This window comes from Hippocampus bargibanti, linkage group LG04 (genome assembly GCF_051943395.1).
Source record: "Hippocampus bargibanti isolate YZ-2025 linkage group LG04, ASM5194339v1, whole genome shotgun sequence".
NCBI classification, from domain to species: domain Eukaryota; kingdom Metazoa; phylum Chordata; class Actinopteri; order Syngnathiformes; family Syngnathidae; genus Hippocampus; species Hippocampus bargibanti.
The window spans coordinates 19,054,831-19,072,497 of NC_142737.1; the positions used below are offsets into that span (position 1 = coordinate 19,054,831).

At 41.6% G+C, this 17,667-nt stretch overlaps 1 protein-coding gene across 3 annotated transcripts in view; it reads right to left on the bottom strand.

Annotated features, from left to right (window-relative positions):
- Positions 1-2,778: 2,778 nt before the first annotated feature.
- Positions 2,779-17,667, bottom strand: part of adgrd1 (adhesion G protein-coupled receptor D1) — a 47,850-nt gene continuing 32,961 nt past the window's right edge. For all 3 annotated transcript variants that reach the window (XM_088994573.1, XM_088994572.1, XM_088994571.1), the window contains 12 exons: positions 16,999-17,072; positions 16,209-16,332; positions 12,597-12,700; positions 7,741-7,852; positions 7,461-7,614; positions 6,074-6,140; positions 5,849-5,915; positions 5,472-5,563; positions 5,253-5,379; positions 5,135-5,176; positions 4,895-4,987; positions 2,779-4,802 (listed from right to left, as the gene is read on the bottom strand). In XM_088994573.1, coding sequence (XP_088850699.1) covers positions 4,707-4,802; positions 4,895-4,987; positions 5,135-5,176; positions 5,253-5,379; positions 5,472-5,563; positions 5,849-5,915; positions 6,074-6,140; positions 7,461-7,614; positions 7,741-7,852; positions 12,597-12,700; positions 16,209-16,332; positions 16,999-17,072 — 1,152 coding nt within the window. In that variant the 3' untranslated portion in view covers positions 2,779-4,706. The remainder of the gene's footprint in view (positions 4,803-4,894; positions 4,988-5,134; positions 5,177-5,252; positions 5,380-5,471; positions 5,564-5,848; positions 5,916-6,073; positions 6,141-7,460; positions 7,615-7,740; positions 7,853-12,596; positions 12,701-16,208; positions 16,333-16,998; positions 17,073-17,667) is intronic.

Sequence of the window (17,667 nt, forward strand, 5' to 3'; positions counted from 1 at the left end):
AAACAACAAAATCCTTCATTAAACCGGTCTGGTGGGGTGAGGTTCAATTTGGATCGTTCATACAATAGCCTGCTTAGGCAAAACAGGTTAGGCAACTTTCGTAATGCTGATGAGGGTCGTTATGCTGATGAGGTGATACCGGTGGGTGTGGGGGCCAGTCGTTAGTCAGGAATGTAGGAACAATCAGTGGGGCCACAGGGAGGGGTCCTCTGCCCCCCTAACCTGAGAGTAGGGACCTATCATAGCTGTGTCCGGCGCCACCATGTCTGGACATTAGGGATATATAAATGGGGCCGATACGACCAGGCAGACTTTAGTTCGCTGACGAAGCCTCTTGGATAGGAGGCGAAACGTCCGAAACCTTCACTTTTGTACAGATGACGGCTGAAGAAACCTTCTCATCGATATGTCACACTGCTACAGAATGTTGCGACAGGTCGTAAAGCAGCGGTGACGTCACGACCGCAGGTAGACTAAGATGGTGGCACAATAAACACGTTGACAAAGCAACTCTCCTCTCTCATTCCTCCGGACACAACATTGGCGACGAAGATGGACTTCTACACAGCTCCCCTCCCCTCGTTCCTCGCGCTCCCCGGTGAGCCACCAGTCCCGTGGTCCCGCTGGTATGACTCGTTTACGACGTATCTGACGGCGACCGGACTAAAGGAGGCAAGCGAAGCACGCCGAACGGCTATGCTAATACACAGTTTAGGTAGTGAGGGGCAGCGCATTTTTCGCTCTCTTGGACCCGCGCAGACATACGGGGATTGTGTCACTTTATTGGCCCGACATTTCGCCCCACCTCAGGGCGTGATTGTCCGGCGGATTGCCTTCCGTCAACGACGGCAACGAACAGGCGAGTCGGTACACCACTACGTTGCCGACTTGCGGTGTTTAGCGGGCCTCTGTAAATTCGGCCGCTTGGAGGAGGAAATGATTAGGGATCAACTCGCCGAGCACACGATTGATCCCAAACTGCGGGAGAAACTGTTATTGTCCCCTGACGACCTCCCACTATCGAAGGCTGTGGAAATGGCGTTTCAATTGGAGAACGCAGCACAATTAACGGCTCGGTTCGTGAACCCACCCACACCTTCACACTCTCCCGCGTTGGCACAGATTGTTGCTCCAACCCCTCCACTCCCAGACGCCACCGCCACCTACGACTCCACCTCTACATACGACGGTGCAGAGATAAATGTGGCCAGACGTCAAGGGGCCGATGCACGCACGCCTTGTGCCAACTGTGGGTCAGCCTCGCATCCCACACGTGCGCCCACTTGCAGAGCCACCGGACAACGATGCCAACGCTGCGGGAAGATGAATCATTTCGCAAGGATGTGCCGCTCTGCTCCCACCTACACCTACGACCGTACCGAGATAAATGTCGTCAGACATCAACGGGCCAACACACGCAGACCTTGTGCCAACTGTGGGTCTGCCTGGCACCCCACACGCGCGCCAACTTGCAAAGCCATTGGACAGAGATGCCAGCACTGCGGAAGGAGGAACCACTTCGCCAGGATGTGCCGCTCTGCTCCCACGTCAACATACCCGCCACGCCGCTCACCAGACCAGCCGAGGCGAACCACCATCCACTGCGTGGGCTCACGCGCCAAGACATTCAAGTGGTGCACAGTGGAACTGGATGGAGTGAGCTTACCACTCCTGCTCGACACGGCAGCCTCCAGGTCACTGTTGAACGTGTCCACAGTTCGACGGCTATTTCCTCATCTCCAGATCGAGGCCAACGCTGAGGACTTGTTTGGCTATGGCCAAACTAAGATTGGTATGATGGGCACTGCCACCTTCACAGTGCGCTATGGCTCGAGGACTCTCCCCCCCTTCACCTTCCAAATATCCCGTCATGGCGCCAACCTCTTGGGCTTGGACTTGTTTTGTGCACTCGGCTTTTCTATCTCTGACAATGCGGGTGCCACAATTCACCCCCAGGCCAACGGGGGTGGAGAAAGCTCCAACCAAGCAGACGGCCTGCCCTACTCTTCCTCAGCCAGCAGAGGGCCCAACGAGAAGCGCCGGACGAAGCAACGCACACTTACTGTGTCGGACTGGGTCCGCATTCGCCGGCCTTGCTGCTCTCACAATTTGGACTCATTCTGGACAGCACCAGTCCAGATTACCGCCCAACTCGGACCGACCACCTTCTGTCTGGCTGACGGGTCCCGTTGGCATGCCAGCTGCCTAAGGAGAGTGGCGGCACCGACCCCCTCGAACGACTTCTCAAGCAAAGACTACTGACGTCCTGTCACACATCAGAGAACACCGATGGGACGCCTCGAAGAGCGTCGTGAACCAGCCGTGCCCGTGGGGCCAAAGCCTCGGCCAGAGCCTCGGCCAGCTCGCGTTCACCTTTGCCCTTTGGTAATTTGGACAATTATCACCGATTTTGAATGTTCAGACCCTAGCCAGTGCTTAGCCTATCGCGTGGCAGAATAACCCACACGGCTAAGCAGGGAAACCGGCAGTCTACCCGGTTTCCCTTGTTACAGAGTGTTTTTGGTTCCTTCAGGGAGGGGGGGTAAATGTAGCATATGTCACACTGCTACAGAATGTTGCGACAGGTCGTAAAGCAGCGGTGAGGTCACGACCGCAGGTAGACTAAGATGGTGGCACAATAAACACGTTGACAAAGCAACTCTCCTCTCTCATTCCTCCGGACACAACAATAGAAACCCTACTTTGTTGTGTGTTTTAGTTGACAACTTGTTTCCATATCTACCACAGTGAGGTCATGAAAGAATGCAATGCAATTAGTTCGCAGTTGTGCACAGCCAGTTTATTTCCGCAAGAAAGGACACTTTGTTCATTATAGAATATGGTACAATTTTTTTCAGTCATTTTTAATAAGGAAAAGTGAAAACACAAACCATAGTACCATAATAAAAACCAATGAAATTGAATGTTTGCAATATTAAATGTGAGTGATTGCTTCGACACTGACAGTAAATCTTTTTCTCTTTGTTCTGAAAGCTGTTGTCAGCAAAGTGTTGAGACAGATTAATGATGTCATCTTCCGTCATTCTCACAGTTATGGAAAAAACATTTTTGTCATGGCATTCCGTTGTAGACATCCTCACATCCGGTGTATGCCAGAGCCTATTCAAGCTGTTGGTGTCTGAGAGGCGGCCTACTGTACATCTCGAAATGGTTTCCAGAAAATTTCAGGGCACAATGGACAAACCACCATTCACACTCACATTCACACCTACGTATATGGGCAATTTAGCATACACAGTCCTCTGACCATGCAAGTTTTTAGAATGCGGGAGGAAACCGCAGTGCCCAGAGAAAACCCACACAGGAATGGGGAGAACAGGCAAACTTCAGACAAGAAGGCTGAAGCCCGGATTCAAACCCACAAACTCAGGACGTTTAAGTGGATGTGCTAACTACCGGTAGTTGCCCACCATGCTGCCTGTTGTACATAACATTTCAATGTCAATCAACAAAAAGTATGAAATACCGCTCTAGAAATACTTAAAACAAACTGTAAAACTTCACAGAACAGTGTTGAAAACACACAAGTATTTGTTATTCTTAAGAAAACATACCATACTGCATCTTGCCAAGATGTGAGATATTGCTAAATACCAGTCAACTCATGTCAAAAGTAGAAACAAAACACGGACAGACAGCTTTCTGTTCAGCTGTTGCACATCGTAAAAGACAGGAAACAGATCCTCAAATCGTTGTACTAAATTCATCCTGTCTACTTGATAACTAATGTTAAGCAGATTCCTTACTTACAGACAGTGTATTGTAGGTGTTCAAATACCTGACATGTTTCGGCGACTACTTCCGCCTTCGTCAGAGTGTCACGGATGTTGCTGTGACGCGCCATTTTCAGCTGGTGTCGCTATGAGGGCGTGACCTACCTGTCAGAACTGGAGCAGCATCCTGGAGGGACGAGCGGACAGCGGGGGGCGTGGCTTGCCTGTCAGTTCTGACAGGTAGGTCACGCCCTCATAGCAACACCAGCTGAAAATGGCGCGTCACAGCAACATCCGTGACACTCTGACGAAGGCGGAAGTAGTCGCCGAAACATGTCAGGTATTTGAACACCTACAATACACTGTCTGTAAGTAAGGAATCTGCTTAACATTAGATCCTCAAATCATCAAAATAAATACACATCATATCAGAATAACACAGTTCATTTTATTACAGCCTCATTGTGTCTTATTATGCAGTAAACTGTGTTGTGAAATGTAGTTTTAAAGGCATGCAGCTAAACTAAAATTAAATTAGGTCACTTTCCCTGTTGTGGTCTGACCAAGGTAAAGCCTTTTAAAGCAGGAGATCGTATTCGGTGAGAAATAGACATCTGCAAATTAAATAAACTCCAGCCAAATGAACTTTTGTGAACAAATCAAGTCTACATAAAAGATACTCTGCTTCACAGAGCATCATAGTCAGAGACTGAATAATGCTAAACACAGTGAACACACTGACCTCCTAAATCTCTACCCCAATCTGCGGGAATACAATCTGTCTTTCATGAGACACTAATAAGGTGCAATTATTAGAGTGGTTTTGTCTTTAAAGGTGGGGCAACAGATAGGCCCATTTGGTGTCTGCTTCACTCTACTGAGGTGAGTGTAAATCATATGAAATAGTGTGGAAATATTTAGGTCATTGCGTGTCATTCTACACTCGTGTCCGCACACTGCCATTGCTGTGGGCTACACTGCCGAGAGGTCAATACGATTGGCTGAGTTGGTACTCTTGTCCCATGTGTTCATCTTAGTGGGGGATACACCGTCCCTGTTTCCATTGATCTACAAGATAGGAGAGTGGGAAAGTATTTAGCTCAGACAGTTACTAGGTGCACGGCTCTATGGTCCAGTCCATCTGTTATGCAAGGTCTCACAATGTCAGAGTTGAAGGGCTTCACGTTGATGTTTCGCATGGAGCTGCTGGTGAGAGACCACACTTTGGTCTTGTGTTTGAAAGCAGCCCTGACCTACAGAGAGGGGAAACAACATTACGCCATCGGCAATTTTGGCCAAATTCAATATTGCTGCAGGGTGTGTGGAGATTTGCCTCCCGCGAGGCTGAACAAAAGAAAACAGAAAAATGACCAAAACATTTTTTGCGCTAGGCAACATACCTCAGAGTTAAGAAGACAATGAAACAGAAAGACAAAGAAACCCTAGAATGGCAGGAGAGCATTGTCACTTTAAGAGGAACTCAAACTGCAGTAGTTTGGGAAAAGTAAAGAGACATACCTGCAGAGAGTTGAAAATTGCAAATATATAAAGGAATGTCAAGGAGTGTGTGTTGACAGCTAAAACTCCAAAGATCCAGGAAATCCCAAGAATAGGTAGAAGTACTGCCACAGCTTTTGCGGTGAGCCTTAAAGTATAAACCACGTTTTACATTTTTGTATATAGTATATTTCAGTATATTACAGTATTTCAGTCACAATTTAAGGAATGCACACTCACTTCACGGCATTGGCATCTCCGTGAACTTTGTAATTTTCTCCACTGATCCGAGATATTATTCTGGTTACCGATATCAAAATGCCAACATTTACCTGATAATCAGACAGGAAATGATAAAGGAGATGAGCTAACACTGAACGAAAACAATGTTGTTTTTTACTACTATGATAATAATAATAATAATAATAATAATAATAAAAATGTTATTTTCAAGTGCTTTTCAAAGCTCTCAATGACACCTTACAGTCACAGACAACCATAGAAAGAACAACAGATACAATAATAAATAAAATACATAGGATAGACAAGACTCTTTCAAGGAATCCAGATTTATCCAATTAAAAAAACAGCTGTGTAAATGAATGAAATTTTCTCACCACAATGACACACAGAGCTGGTGCCACAAAGGCCCAAATAGCTCCATTCTTCAGGGACAGCCAGCAGCTGAGAAAGCAAGCGCAGAGGAAAACTGGCATGTGTGTTGTGCTTGGTAACTTTAGAGTGTTCCTGATTAACATTACCAAACTATGATGGAGATTATAATTAAATTCCATTTTTCAATTACGTTTATTTTTTCCATTTTAACAGCACATTACACTTACTTGTCAACCTCACCATAACTGCTCAATGCTGAAGTCATGGACACTACACAGATCACCAGTGGAGAGCCTGATAAATAAATACATAAATAAATAAATAAATAAATAAATACCTGGAAAGGACACTTTGTTGTTAGTTATATATATTTATATATATATATATATATATATATATATATATATATATATATATATATATATATATATATATATATACAGTAAAGTCTCGTTATATCGATATCGGATATATCGATAGTCCCGGTTATATCGATACTATTTCTATGCACGCACGGAGAAAATTACATGCAAACAGGGTTGGATATATCGATAGTCCCGGTTATATCGATATTTCTTCGGACTCCCTTGAATATCGATATAACGAGACTTTACTGTATATATATATATATATATATATATATATATATATATATATAGAGAGAGAGAGAGAGAGAGAGAGAGAGAGAGAGAGAGAGAGAGAGAGAGAGAGAGAGAGAGAGAGAGAGAGAGAGTGAGAGAGAGATAGCAAACAAAAACCTTATACATACAATCGTTGATGGCACCATTCACTCAAAAGTTTAAAAAAATCTTATCAGCCTGAACACTTGTTTGACACAAAGACACAAAGCAACAAGCATTATGTTGTCCAATGCAGCAGTTGACCTTTCCACCGACAGGACTATTTTTGTCCTAGCCTATAGCCGCCCACTGCCAAATAATAATCAACTGTTTTGAAACCTGACTTGTGCAAATATATGGAGCTATTGTCAAATGTGATTAATCCACATTTCCATTGTGGGGGCCACAGAATTTGTTCAACCACTGTGTAACCCTATTGATTGTTATGTCACGGAAGATATTGTCCAACGGAATAACTCATTGACACGCCCAAAGGTTGCTTGTACAGTACACCTCGTTCAAACAATAATCAGCAGTACGAGAAGATAAAAACTTGATAGCCTCAACTTAGAATTACTTATAATTTGTACTGCAGGCATACTGTACATACTGTATCTAGAGTCTCACACCGCATTTGCTTTTGGCCACATTAAAAAAATTCCAGGGTTGAAGAGGCAATAAGGGGGAAAGAAAAATGTTGCCACTAATAGGTTCAACATGGTGAAGGTGAAATTCCTCTGCAGTCATGGTACACAAATATCCAAGAGTACTTTTTTTAGACGAAGATGCAGAGGCAATTGTTACTTTGCAATGTGATTCAAAACAGATGTACACTCTATAGAACATGAATGTAGTTATTAGACTTTCACTATGCAACAAGTAGGTTAAAGTACAATTTCTCATTTATAGGCCCGAACTGAAGGTTCATTTAGAGTGCACCCTGCAATTGAATGGCACCAGATTAGTGCATAGGCACCCATAATGACTGACTTACCCCAACCAATGCCGTAGTAGTATATGTGTTTACTGCCTTCAGAACCAAACACCTTAACCACCATGCTGTAAAGGTGGAGTCCCTCCACGAGCATCCAAGCAAATGCGCTCAGAAAGAAGAAGTGAAGCAGGACAGCCATGATCTTGCAAGGTAGCTGGCACAACAAACAGAAATATAGGTCAAACAGCCATTAATCCATATTAGTGTTGTCCTTTTTGTCTCATTCTCGGAGCAACTGCCACAGTGACCAACCTCAGCGACCAGTATTGGATGTAATTACCGTTCCAGGGTCGAAGCTGGCACTGATGAGCAGCAATATTTCCGCCAACAGGATGGCAAAAGAAAGGTTGGCGTGGATGTGGTAGCGCTGGTTCCGAATGGTACTCACTGACCTGCAGAGAAGCAAAAGGAGAACGCAGATATAGAATTTATGAATTATATAACTCAAACTGTATTATATCTCTTCTTATTGACACTTGAGTAGAATATTCAACCAAAATCTTCAACCAAAGGTGAATTTAACCATTCACCTGTTCAGGGGGCAATCATCGGATAAAAACACACATCCATATGGCTTTTAATTATGCAAGAAGAAAGTGACCTGCATTAAAATCCAATTTGGAAAATTTTCAAGAATAATATGGATTTCACCAGTAAATGTTTTCTTTGGTCGCATTTTGGTGAATTTAGAGCAGGTGTCAAATTCAAAATCCAATTCTACACTCCTCGTCAAAAGCAGAACATGAGTCTGAATATTAAGGATTGTGCCAAAGAAGCAAAGTGAAATGTAATCAAATGGAGGTGAATTCTACATCAAACCTACATTTTAGCTGTGATTGTTTATTTGGGGGTAATAAGAAGGAGCATGTGATGAGCATATCTGGCTCACAGTCAAAAGTTCTCTGTCGTTTCTGTGCAGCTTCATGCCACATTGCAAAAACACACATGTGAGATTTAATCTTCTTCTTCTTCTTTTCCTTTCGGCTTTTCCCGTCAGGGGTCGCCACAGTGAATCAGTCCTCATCTTCAGAGGTTTGATTCGCATGTTAGATTTAATAAACACACTAAATTGCCAAAAGATCTCAGTGTGTGTGTGTGTGTGTGCGTGTATGGTGTGAAAGGTTGTCTGTAGAGTAGATACATGTCCTGTGATTGACTCGTGATCATGCACTGGATGCACAGCTGCCAGTCGCGCAGCCAGCTGGCCTCAGCAATACAAAATGGATGGAAGATGGAAGTCGTGATGAATGGGTGTATGAATGAATAGATGGATGGATGGATTATTTACCGGAATTCAAAACATAGTCAATGTGTAATGAAAGTAACATACACTTTGCAACTTTGTGGACAGAATGTCAATATAGCATCGGTCCATCCATCCATCCATCCATCCATCCATCCATCCATCCATCCATCCATCCATCCATCCATCCATCCATCCATCCATCCATCCATTTTCCAGAAGGCTGGAGGCTATCCCAGCGGTGGACATCCTGAATTGGTTGGCAGCCAATCACAGGGCACACAGAGACAAACAACCAGTCACTCTCACACTCACACCGAGGGACAATTTAGTGTTCAATCAGCCTGCCATACATGTTTTTGGAATGTGGGAGGAAACCGTAGGACCCGGATAAAACTCACGCGGGTCTGGGCAGAACATGTAAACTCGGCACAGGAAGGCCAGACCGGGTTTTGAATTCACGAACTCTGAACTGCGAAGCCGGCATGCTAACTACTCGGCTACCGGACCGCCGTACTGTTACTCCTGGTATTGTAGGTAATTCGTTATTTGCAGTAGGTATTAAAGGACAACCGACGTCTCCGGACAAGTTGCGTCCATAATTTGTAAAATGGCTTCAAATGACTTCTACTAAGCGTATTTTACAAAGATTCCACCGCATATAGCTATATTGTACGTTTTAAAACTCGCGCTGAATATTCCGGAAGTCTTGTTTTTGAGTTGGTGACGAGTCCGTACGTGACGTCACTGAAGGAATGCCCCTGACCGAAAAAAAAAAAATCACATTGTAGCAGTCCTTCCATCACGTCAACGCATTTTGCTGTGCTTGTTTGGTCTGAAAACGTCATGTTGCACAATAAAGAGCCAGAAGGGGGCGACTGAGCTCCATATAAGGAATTTATCAGCCTGTGGAAACGTTGATTTATCCCACACAGGGAGCTTGGTCGCCATTTTCTGCCTCTTTTCTGGGACGCTACATTGCAGTCCAGATGCCTCAAAATGACACGGAACAAATTCTTTAATTGATTGCAAACATGTATGCTTTCCTGTTCAGAACTATTTGAATCATATTCATAACTGGATGTGTAACAAGAAAGCATAATCTCCGAATCTGAAGCCATTGTTTTGATTCTACAGCAATGCAAGACGTCTTGGCGTGACGGCACGAACTGGAGGCGGGACTTTCTGAAAATGCCCAATTCACAGCTCAATTTTTTTGCAGATTTTGGACACTTTAAGTCATTTTTATTGGTGTTTTGCATTTGAATAAAAATAACATACTGCATGTTTTGGGTATTTTAGATGCTATAAAACGTACTACTACTACTACTACTACTACTACTACTACTACTACTACTACTACTACTACTCCTACTACTACTCCTACTACTACTAATAATAATAATACATGTCATTTATAAGCACCTTTCAAAACTCTCAAGGTCACTTTACAGTCACAGGATAAGTTTTTCTGTGGGTGAGCAGCGGCAACTACACGCGCCATCGTTCACTCAACCCGGGAGTAACTCAAATAGATAGAAAGCCAGCTAGCCAGCCAATATATATCTAATCACTAGCTAGCTAGACTAGTTGATATTATAGCATTGCATTACTTATATGAAAAGTAAATTAGTGACGGCCGATCATCCGACCAGAGTAACGACAGGGAAAGTGAAAGTTAGTGGATGCTCTCGGTGCACATATAAATCAAGCCATATAGATAAAAATAGTTGATATAGTGTATTTTTTATATGAGTAATTCGTTTTTCACATGATTTTACATGATTTTTGGTAGTTAATTAATTGAAGCAACAAAAAACAAACAAACTGAGGAGCCATTTGGGAGCCATAAGAGCTGGATCTTGTTAGTAAGCCGAGCCAAAAGATCCGGCTCTCTGAAAAGAGCCGGAATTCCCATCATTAGTTTGTAGTGCTCATTTTGAAGAAGATTGTTACGAAAGGAAAGGGTCCTTAACAACCGATGGAACAGGCACGCAACCAAAAGACCCCACACAGCATTTGCCAAACGGGAGAGGTACAGGGTAAGTGTATTGATATCATCTAGAATTCTAAAATGTGCTCTGACCCATACACAGTTTGAATTTGTAGGCCGAGTTCTACAGTCGAGTAATATTAATGCATTTTATCGCTTCTATCATCTAGACCAGGGGTGCTCATTACATCGATCGCGATCTACTGGTCGATCGCGGAGGTAGTACTGGTCGATCGCAGCGTGACAATAAAAAACATTTGTCAGCCTATCAAACGTCCCGTCACTTGATTGACATACAAGGCAACCATTCAAATGACAACTGAATTTTTACCTTTAGGTCGCCGTGCATGCGTAAACAACGGCGCTAAACGCAGCAAAATTTACAAGCTAGTCAGCGAATTACCTCAGATTTTAAGCCCTTGCTAAAACATATGGTGATCAAAATGAGTGAGAAAGATGGACCAAGTAAGGGGGCAAAACAGGAATGGGAAAATGTGGAGCGCCATTTTCGGACTGTTCATGGAAAATACGACATTGACTTCCCGCCGAAAAGCCAGCTGAGAAAGAGAAAGGTGGACGAACTAAAATCCCAGTTGTCCGGACAGCAGTCATTTTTCACTCAACATACTTCAAAAGCGAAAGCCGCCACCGAAGCATCGTTTCGGGTGAGTCATCGCCATCGTTAAAAACAATAAGTCCTTCCAAGACGGAGAGATGGTAAAATAAGCATTCGTTGAAGCAGCTGACTCTTGTTCAGAGATATTATCTTCAATCAAAGCTCTGCAGCTGTCAAGACATACAGTTACACGGCGCTGTGAAGCCACAGTTGAGGATTTAACCCAGCAAATGTGGAAAGACATCGGAGATTGTGAGTGTTCTCACTGCTGAAGTCCAGGGCTCATGGACAGTTCTGTAACTTACTCACACAAGAAAAGTACCCCAACATGAGGAAATGTGCTACCTCCTTGACTGCATTATTCGGCTCCACTTATTTATGTGAGTCAGCCTTTTCCTACATGAAGATCATTAAGTCCAAATACCGTTCCACCATGAATGATGAACATTTGGAAATGTGCTTGAGGCTGGCTGTCAGCAGCTACTGTCCGGACTATGCATCCCTGGCTGATTCAATTCAGTGCAAGTCATCAAAGTAAACTCAGATAATTACAAAAAAAATGTTAATAGTTATTTATGTATATGTAGTTATGTGTGTTGTGCAATATTGGCTTATTCAGTTATGCAAGGTACATCAACATACATTGTACATACAAAGAATCCTTAAAACATTTGAAAATAATTATGTTTTGCATTTTTGTCGTGGGTAGATCATTTTGACTTGGTAGTTTTTATAAGTAGCTCGTATGCTGAAAAAGTGTGAGCACCCCTGATCTAGACACTGCTAAATGCATGTCCTATTCAATAAAATCGCGATTCGGGGCCCATGATTAAATTCTCGATTTTATGTGAATTGCGATTCACTCCAATTTTCTTATTGTGAACTCCATTGTATAGAAGGCCATTCATACGTAAGTTCATAACTTTTCATCTTGAAAGTTTAAACAACTTTTGACTAAAAAGATCAGCCTGAATGTTTTGGGTATTTTAGATGCTGTAAAACGTTTTTTAATGTCAGTTGGGCACCAACAAAAAAATGTGTCTGTTGTCCTTTAAGGTCATGGGTTAGCTGGAGTCAATTTTATATATACACTACTTTTTAAGTCCCCATTTCTTATCTTGACTGTATATTCTGGGTACAAATATCTTTATTTCCTAGGCTAATGTGACTGAAAACAAGTGATTAAAAGCCCAGGTTTTCATGAAAAATAAGAGATGTTTACACAGATGTGTGTAAGAGATCAATAAATGGATTATCAGTCAACGTGGGGACAGTGATACTCACGATAGCACTGCAAATGTGACGAGAGTGATGGCCAGACAGAAAATGGAAATCGAGCATCCAACGTAGCCAATGGTTGACAGTGCCACCCGGTGGCTCGTGGTGAGCTGTGCACAGAGACAAACGCACTTATTTCACGAGACGCCACCCAAGACATTTATAACAGAAATGGGGTTTTATTCACAAGTGAATAAATCGTAACGCGCAAGAAAACAACTGGAATTATTTGTTTAGAATGGTTGCCACTCTATAACGATCGTGAAACTTAAATGATATGATTACAATTCTAAGATAACTCAACATGGTTGTCAAAAAACATGTCAATGATTTAAAACAGATACATTACACATATGTATGCATGTTGCATAATCTCTGTAAGAGTAAAATAAAATGTATACCTTTATTATTTTGGAGTATAAATGAGTTTTTCCCCATATCGGACTGAAGACTGACAATGTTGCATACTTTTTCATTCATACAGTGGAGAAGTGTATTACACTGGTGTAGCCCTTCAAGAAATGTTATTTTAGAGTCTGGTCTATTTCAAGATGGTGAGTTTGATTTTCTATTAACCGTCTTCTCATGTGCCTTGTCATTACCAGAGTAGAGCAGTCTTAGGCATCGCCAAAAAAGATGCGTTGTACATTCCCTTTGCAGCTGAGGGATGAAGCTGACCACTAATTATAATGTAACTATGGGGAAAGAATAGCATCAAATAGAATTTTGTATTTAAACACGGTACTCAACCACTGAGTGGTTCTCTATTTAAAATGAACAAGCACAGTTACTGGCCATTCTCCACTGGCTCAGTATTGGTATTCTAGCATTTTCTCGATGCAGTTAGATAAAAATCGTTCAAGAAACAATACTGGTTTGGAGTCTGTGTATGAATAATGAAACATGATTAGGATGGTGTTCCACATATTTTGATTGGTACATTTTTGTGTCCATCAGTGGGCCTCTGAAGGCACTATGTGGTTCTTGAGGCTAGGACCATTGACCGTTGTAGTGACCCAATGAACCACATTCAATCATGGTTTCCTCCAGTAATTCTGGAGAAAACCAGCAGTGAAACCAAAATTGTGATTGTGTCGAGCCTGCTCATGATAGACCTACACTGAAGAAAGAGGGGGTGGGGGGAGCAGAGAAGTGTTACTCCCTCCAAAGTAAAGAAAAGTTTATTCAGAAGTTTTAAAACATATTCCCCATCGATGTTCCCAATAGGTGTTCTCCATTCATATTCTTCAACTATCAGTATCTTAACTTTACATACTGAATCTGCAAAGGCCAGCAGTCTGCAGATGACATGGATATTATTATCCTTCGACATTGAGAGCAAGCTGTCTGGTGGTGATTTGCGGCAAAAGAACTGCTTACTTGGATTGTATTGGATTGGATTGTATTGGATTTGCCTTTATTAGTCTCGCAGTGGAGAAATTTACATTTCACAGCAGCAAAGTTACTTCTTTTCTCTTTTCCCATCGGAAGGCCTGTCGTCTAATGTCAGTCAAACGTCCTTCCTCATTCTGAAGCGTTTTGCATCTCCGATCGTAAAACACTAAGAGGGTGGTTCCAGTTAAACTGAAATGGAACACATTCATTTTTGATTATCGTTGCTGTATGTTTACATGCTATGCCTAATTAGGTTAAAAACTGCTAATGTTTAGCAGATCATGATGTGCCTCAGCTTTCTCTCATAGGAGTTGCGTTTATATCTACCACGCACAAGCATCAAGGTCTGCGCTTCATCCACGTTCTCGCTGTGTGTCAACAGGCAAACACACCATGCAACTGTTGCTTTGTTGTTGTCAAGCCAAAAAAACTCATTTGGATTCTTACACTGACATTAAAATTGACATCATATGCCTCACAATAACGTAATAGGATCCATATTTTCCCCCCAGCAGCAATCAGTGCGAGAAGGTAATGATAATTACCAAATGATTAAATATAATGATAGCTTATGTGGCATGCGGGTGCTTTATGTCATATTAATTATGTATTTTTAATTAACAAAAGACATATTGTATGATCATTTATCTGGGCTTGTTGACATGAAAACAATTCCCTTATACAGGTATGTTCCGTATCCCATCTGAGTCAATCGCATACCTTTTGATATAGACTGAAACAGAAGAATAAAAAAAAGTAAAAAAAAAAAAAAAAGCTACAAACATTTACTGACAGATTTAAAAAACACTCAAGTCAACTTTGTCTTAAGAATAGTAGAAAAGACATTGCCACTAGATCAGGGGTGGGCAAACTTTTGACTCGCGGGCCACAATAGGTTCTAAAATTTGACAGAGGGGCCGGGCCAGGAGCATTTGGAGGGAGTGTTTGGGCCGGATATACTAAAGCATTAAGTGTAGTGTGTGCAAACCTCATAGCACAGTAAAAACATTACAACCCAATTTACTAATTGTCTTTCAAATGTGAAAAATAGCCATTATCAGTTAATAAATTTGTCTCAAGGAATATGCAAGTTATGGCATTTACATACTATTTCACAGACACTGGGAGGAGGAAATGTACATAGATTAAAATAACATACGCACTGTGATTTATCAAGATTGCGTCTGTTTTTAATAAGTTTCAATCGAAGGTGCAATGTTAAAGAAATCAACATTTATTGAAAAATGGAATCACTTTCAACATTCAAAACATACTATTACACAACGAAATACTCAAACTCAATAATATCTACATGTGTTAAACTCCGCAAAATCATGGATGGATTGTCCTGACCGCACTCTCTACAAACTCGCCACGGACGCCCTCGTCTTCATGCGCAAACAGTACACGGGTATTGTTGTCAAGCACACAGACATAGGCTACCTGCAGTTGAAATTTGCATACTCGCCACGGCAGCCAATCAGAAGTCTGCTTCGTGCTTCGGACTTTCCCGAGCGTTATAAGGTCGTGCATTTGCATATTATTTTCCAAAGTAGATGCACAGAACCTCAGCCCCACAAGAAAAATTCAAAAGAAGTGAACAAAATTTATGACGCTACAAAACGTAAACGTACATTATCCCGTGACTGTAAAGTGAACTTGAGAGTTTTGAAAGGCGCTTAGAAGAGAGTTCACGTGTTTTGCAATAGACAATGCAATGGAGTAGAATCTTCAGCAAAGGAGATTTGCGATAAATTAAGCAAGGGAGCATTTGTGGTAGCTACATCCTTAATTAACAAAGTCCTTTACTTTGCAACATTTTTTTTTGGAGAGATTAGTCGTCTTATTGTGTTTCAAGATGTGAAAAATGGGGCAGGCACTTTATCGGCGTTGTCTGCCCCTGGTTTTTGTCATGAGTTTCAGACACTGTTTTGACTATAATTTGGACACGTCTGTGTAAACTCTCAGTTGTACAGGAGTGGTCCATCGATGAAAAGGTTTCTTTAGCCGTCATCTGTACTTCTTTGAAAGTTTCAGACGTTTCGTTACAGATGACGGCTAAAGAAACCTTTTCATCGATATAATTTGGACAAGTTTGGCGGGCCAAATTAAAAAGCCTATGTTGTCCGCAGGCCATAGTTTGCCCATGTCTGCACTAGATACTACTTGAGGAGTTGGGCACTAAACCTCAAGCTATAAAAAGGTTCACAACCACAGTCATACCTTTAAGGGAACCACTTGCATGAGAATGGCAAAGTTGGTGAGGTGGTTACACAGACACACAGAGTATGTCATGTTTCCTTCTGAACGCACACAACCATGATTGGACCAAACTCCCTCTTTGGAACTGAAAAAGAAGATCATTTGTTGTAAGTTCATAAAGAAAAAAGGACCTTCAAAATATTTATGTGACATTTTGCTCCTTGTGGAGATGAAATACAGGAATCTATTTTGAGAAAGAATCATCTTCCACGCACTCACTGGGACACTTTCTCATTTGCAGTCAGGACCAAGAGGAAGGAGTAAGGCAAAAAAGAAGACAGATACTAAAACTGGAACATACTCTCATAGGGAAAGCATGCATTCTGTGGTTTGTTTCAATGTATGGAAACCGTGGCAAATTGACTAAGAAAAGACACACTGTTCGATTCACCAGAGGTATATTTATGAATCACTCCTGAGCAATGCAGCCAATCAGCCCAATGCTTATGCCACTAATAGTTTTGGAATGATATTTTTGCACTAGTCATGGTGAGAATGGATGTGAAATGTATGAACATTTTCAGGTCGTATTGATGGCAGTATGTTTATCAGAATATTAGACATATTGGCACTTTGAATGGATAGTGGTGCATAAAATTGATTACACAATGTTTGAGGGGATAAACACATGTTCAACATTTCTCTGATCAAATGAAACGGAAATCCCACAACCAGAACAAATCCCTGTGATGTTTCTGTCACAAGGACTGTTGCGTGTAGCATAAATCACACAAATCACACACACAATCACCTGTAGTCCAGGAAGGCGCAGTAGAGGAAGACTTTATTGCTTTGATTATACACTTGTTCCTTCTGTTCTTCACTCTGAAATAATAAGATAATATACAACTGATTAAACATGATTGTTTTGCAAAACATGTATCCCCAACTTGTGTAAAATACAAAGCAAAATGGACACAAAATATAGTATGCTACAGTACATATTACTTATTTGTATCCGTTGGTGAATGAAGTACATTGCCAAATCATGTTTTTCATTTTTTAAAAATAAAATAGAACCTTTTTTTTAAATTAAATAGTGTTGGTCGAGCAAAGTACATTTTAATTCAAGTGTATTTTTTCAGAAAAAAATAATCCTACTTCATATCATGGGTTTCAAAATTATTAGGACCCCTTATGTTAATAATTTCGTTTCACATTTTTATAAATTAATATGACCCCACTTTTCCAAAAAGACATCATCATTATTCGATACGATTATTGCTGGTGCCACACGGCAGGTTGTGCACACTCCCTGAAAATTTAAAAAAGAAAAATATACTGATACAAATTATTATTTTTGTGAAGGATCAATGATGATTTTTGTCATTGAATTTGGAATTTCTCATTCTTTAAGAAATTATTGATGGGTGATGAGAATAACAGTGAGTACCAATGTGTGACCAAAAGAAAATGTTTT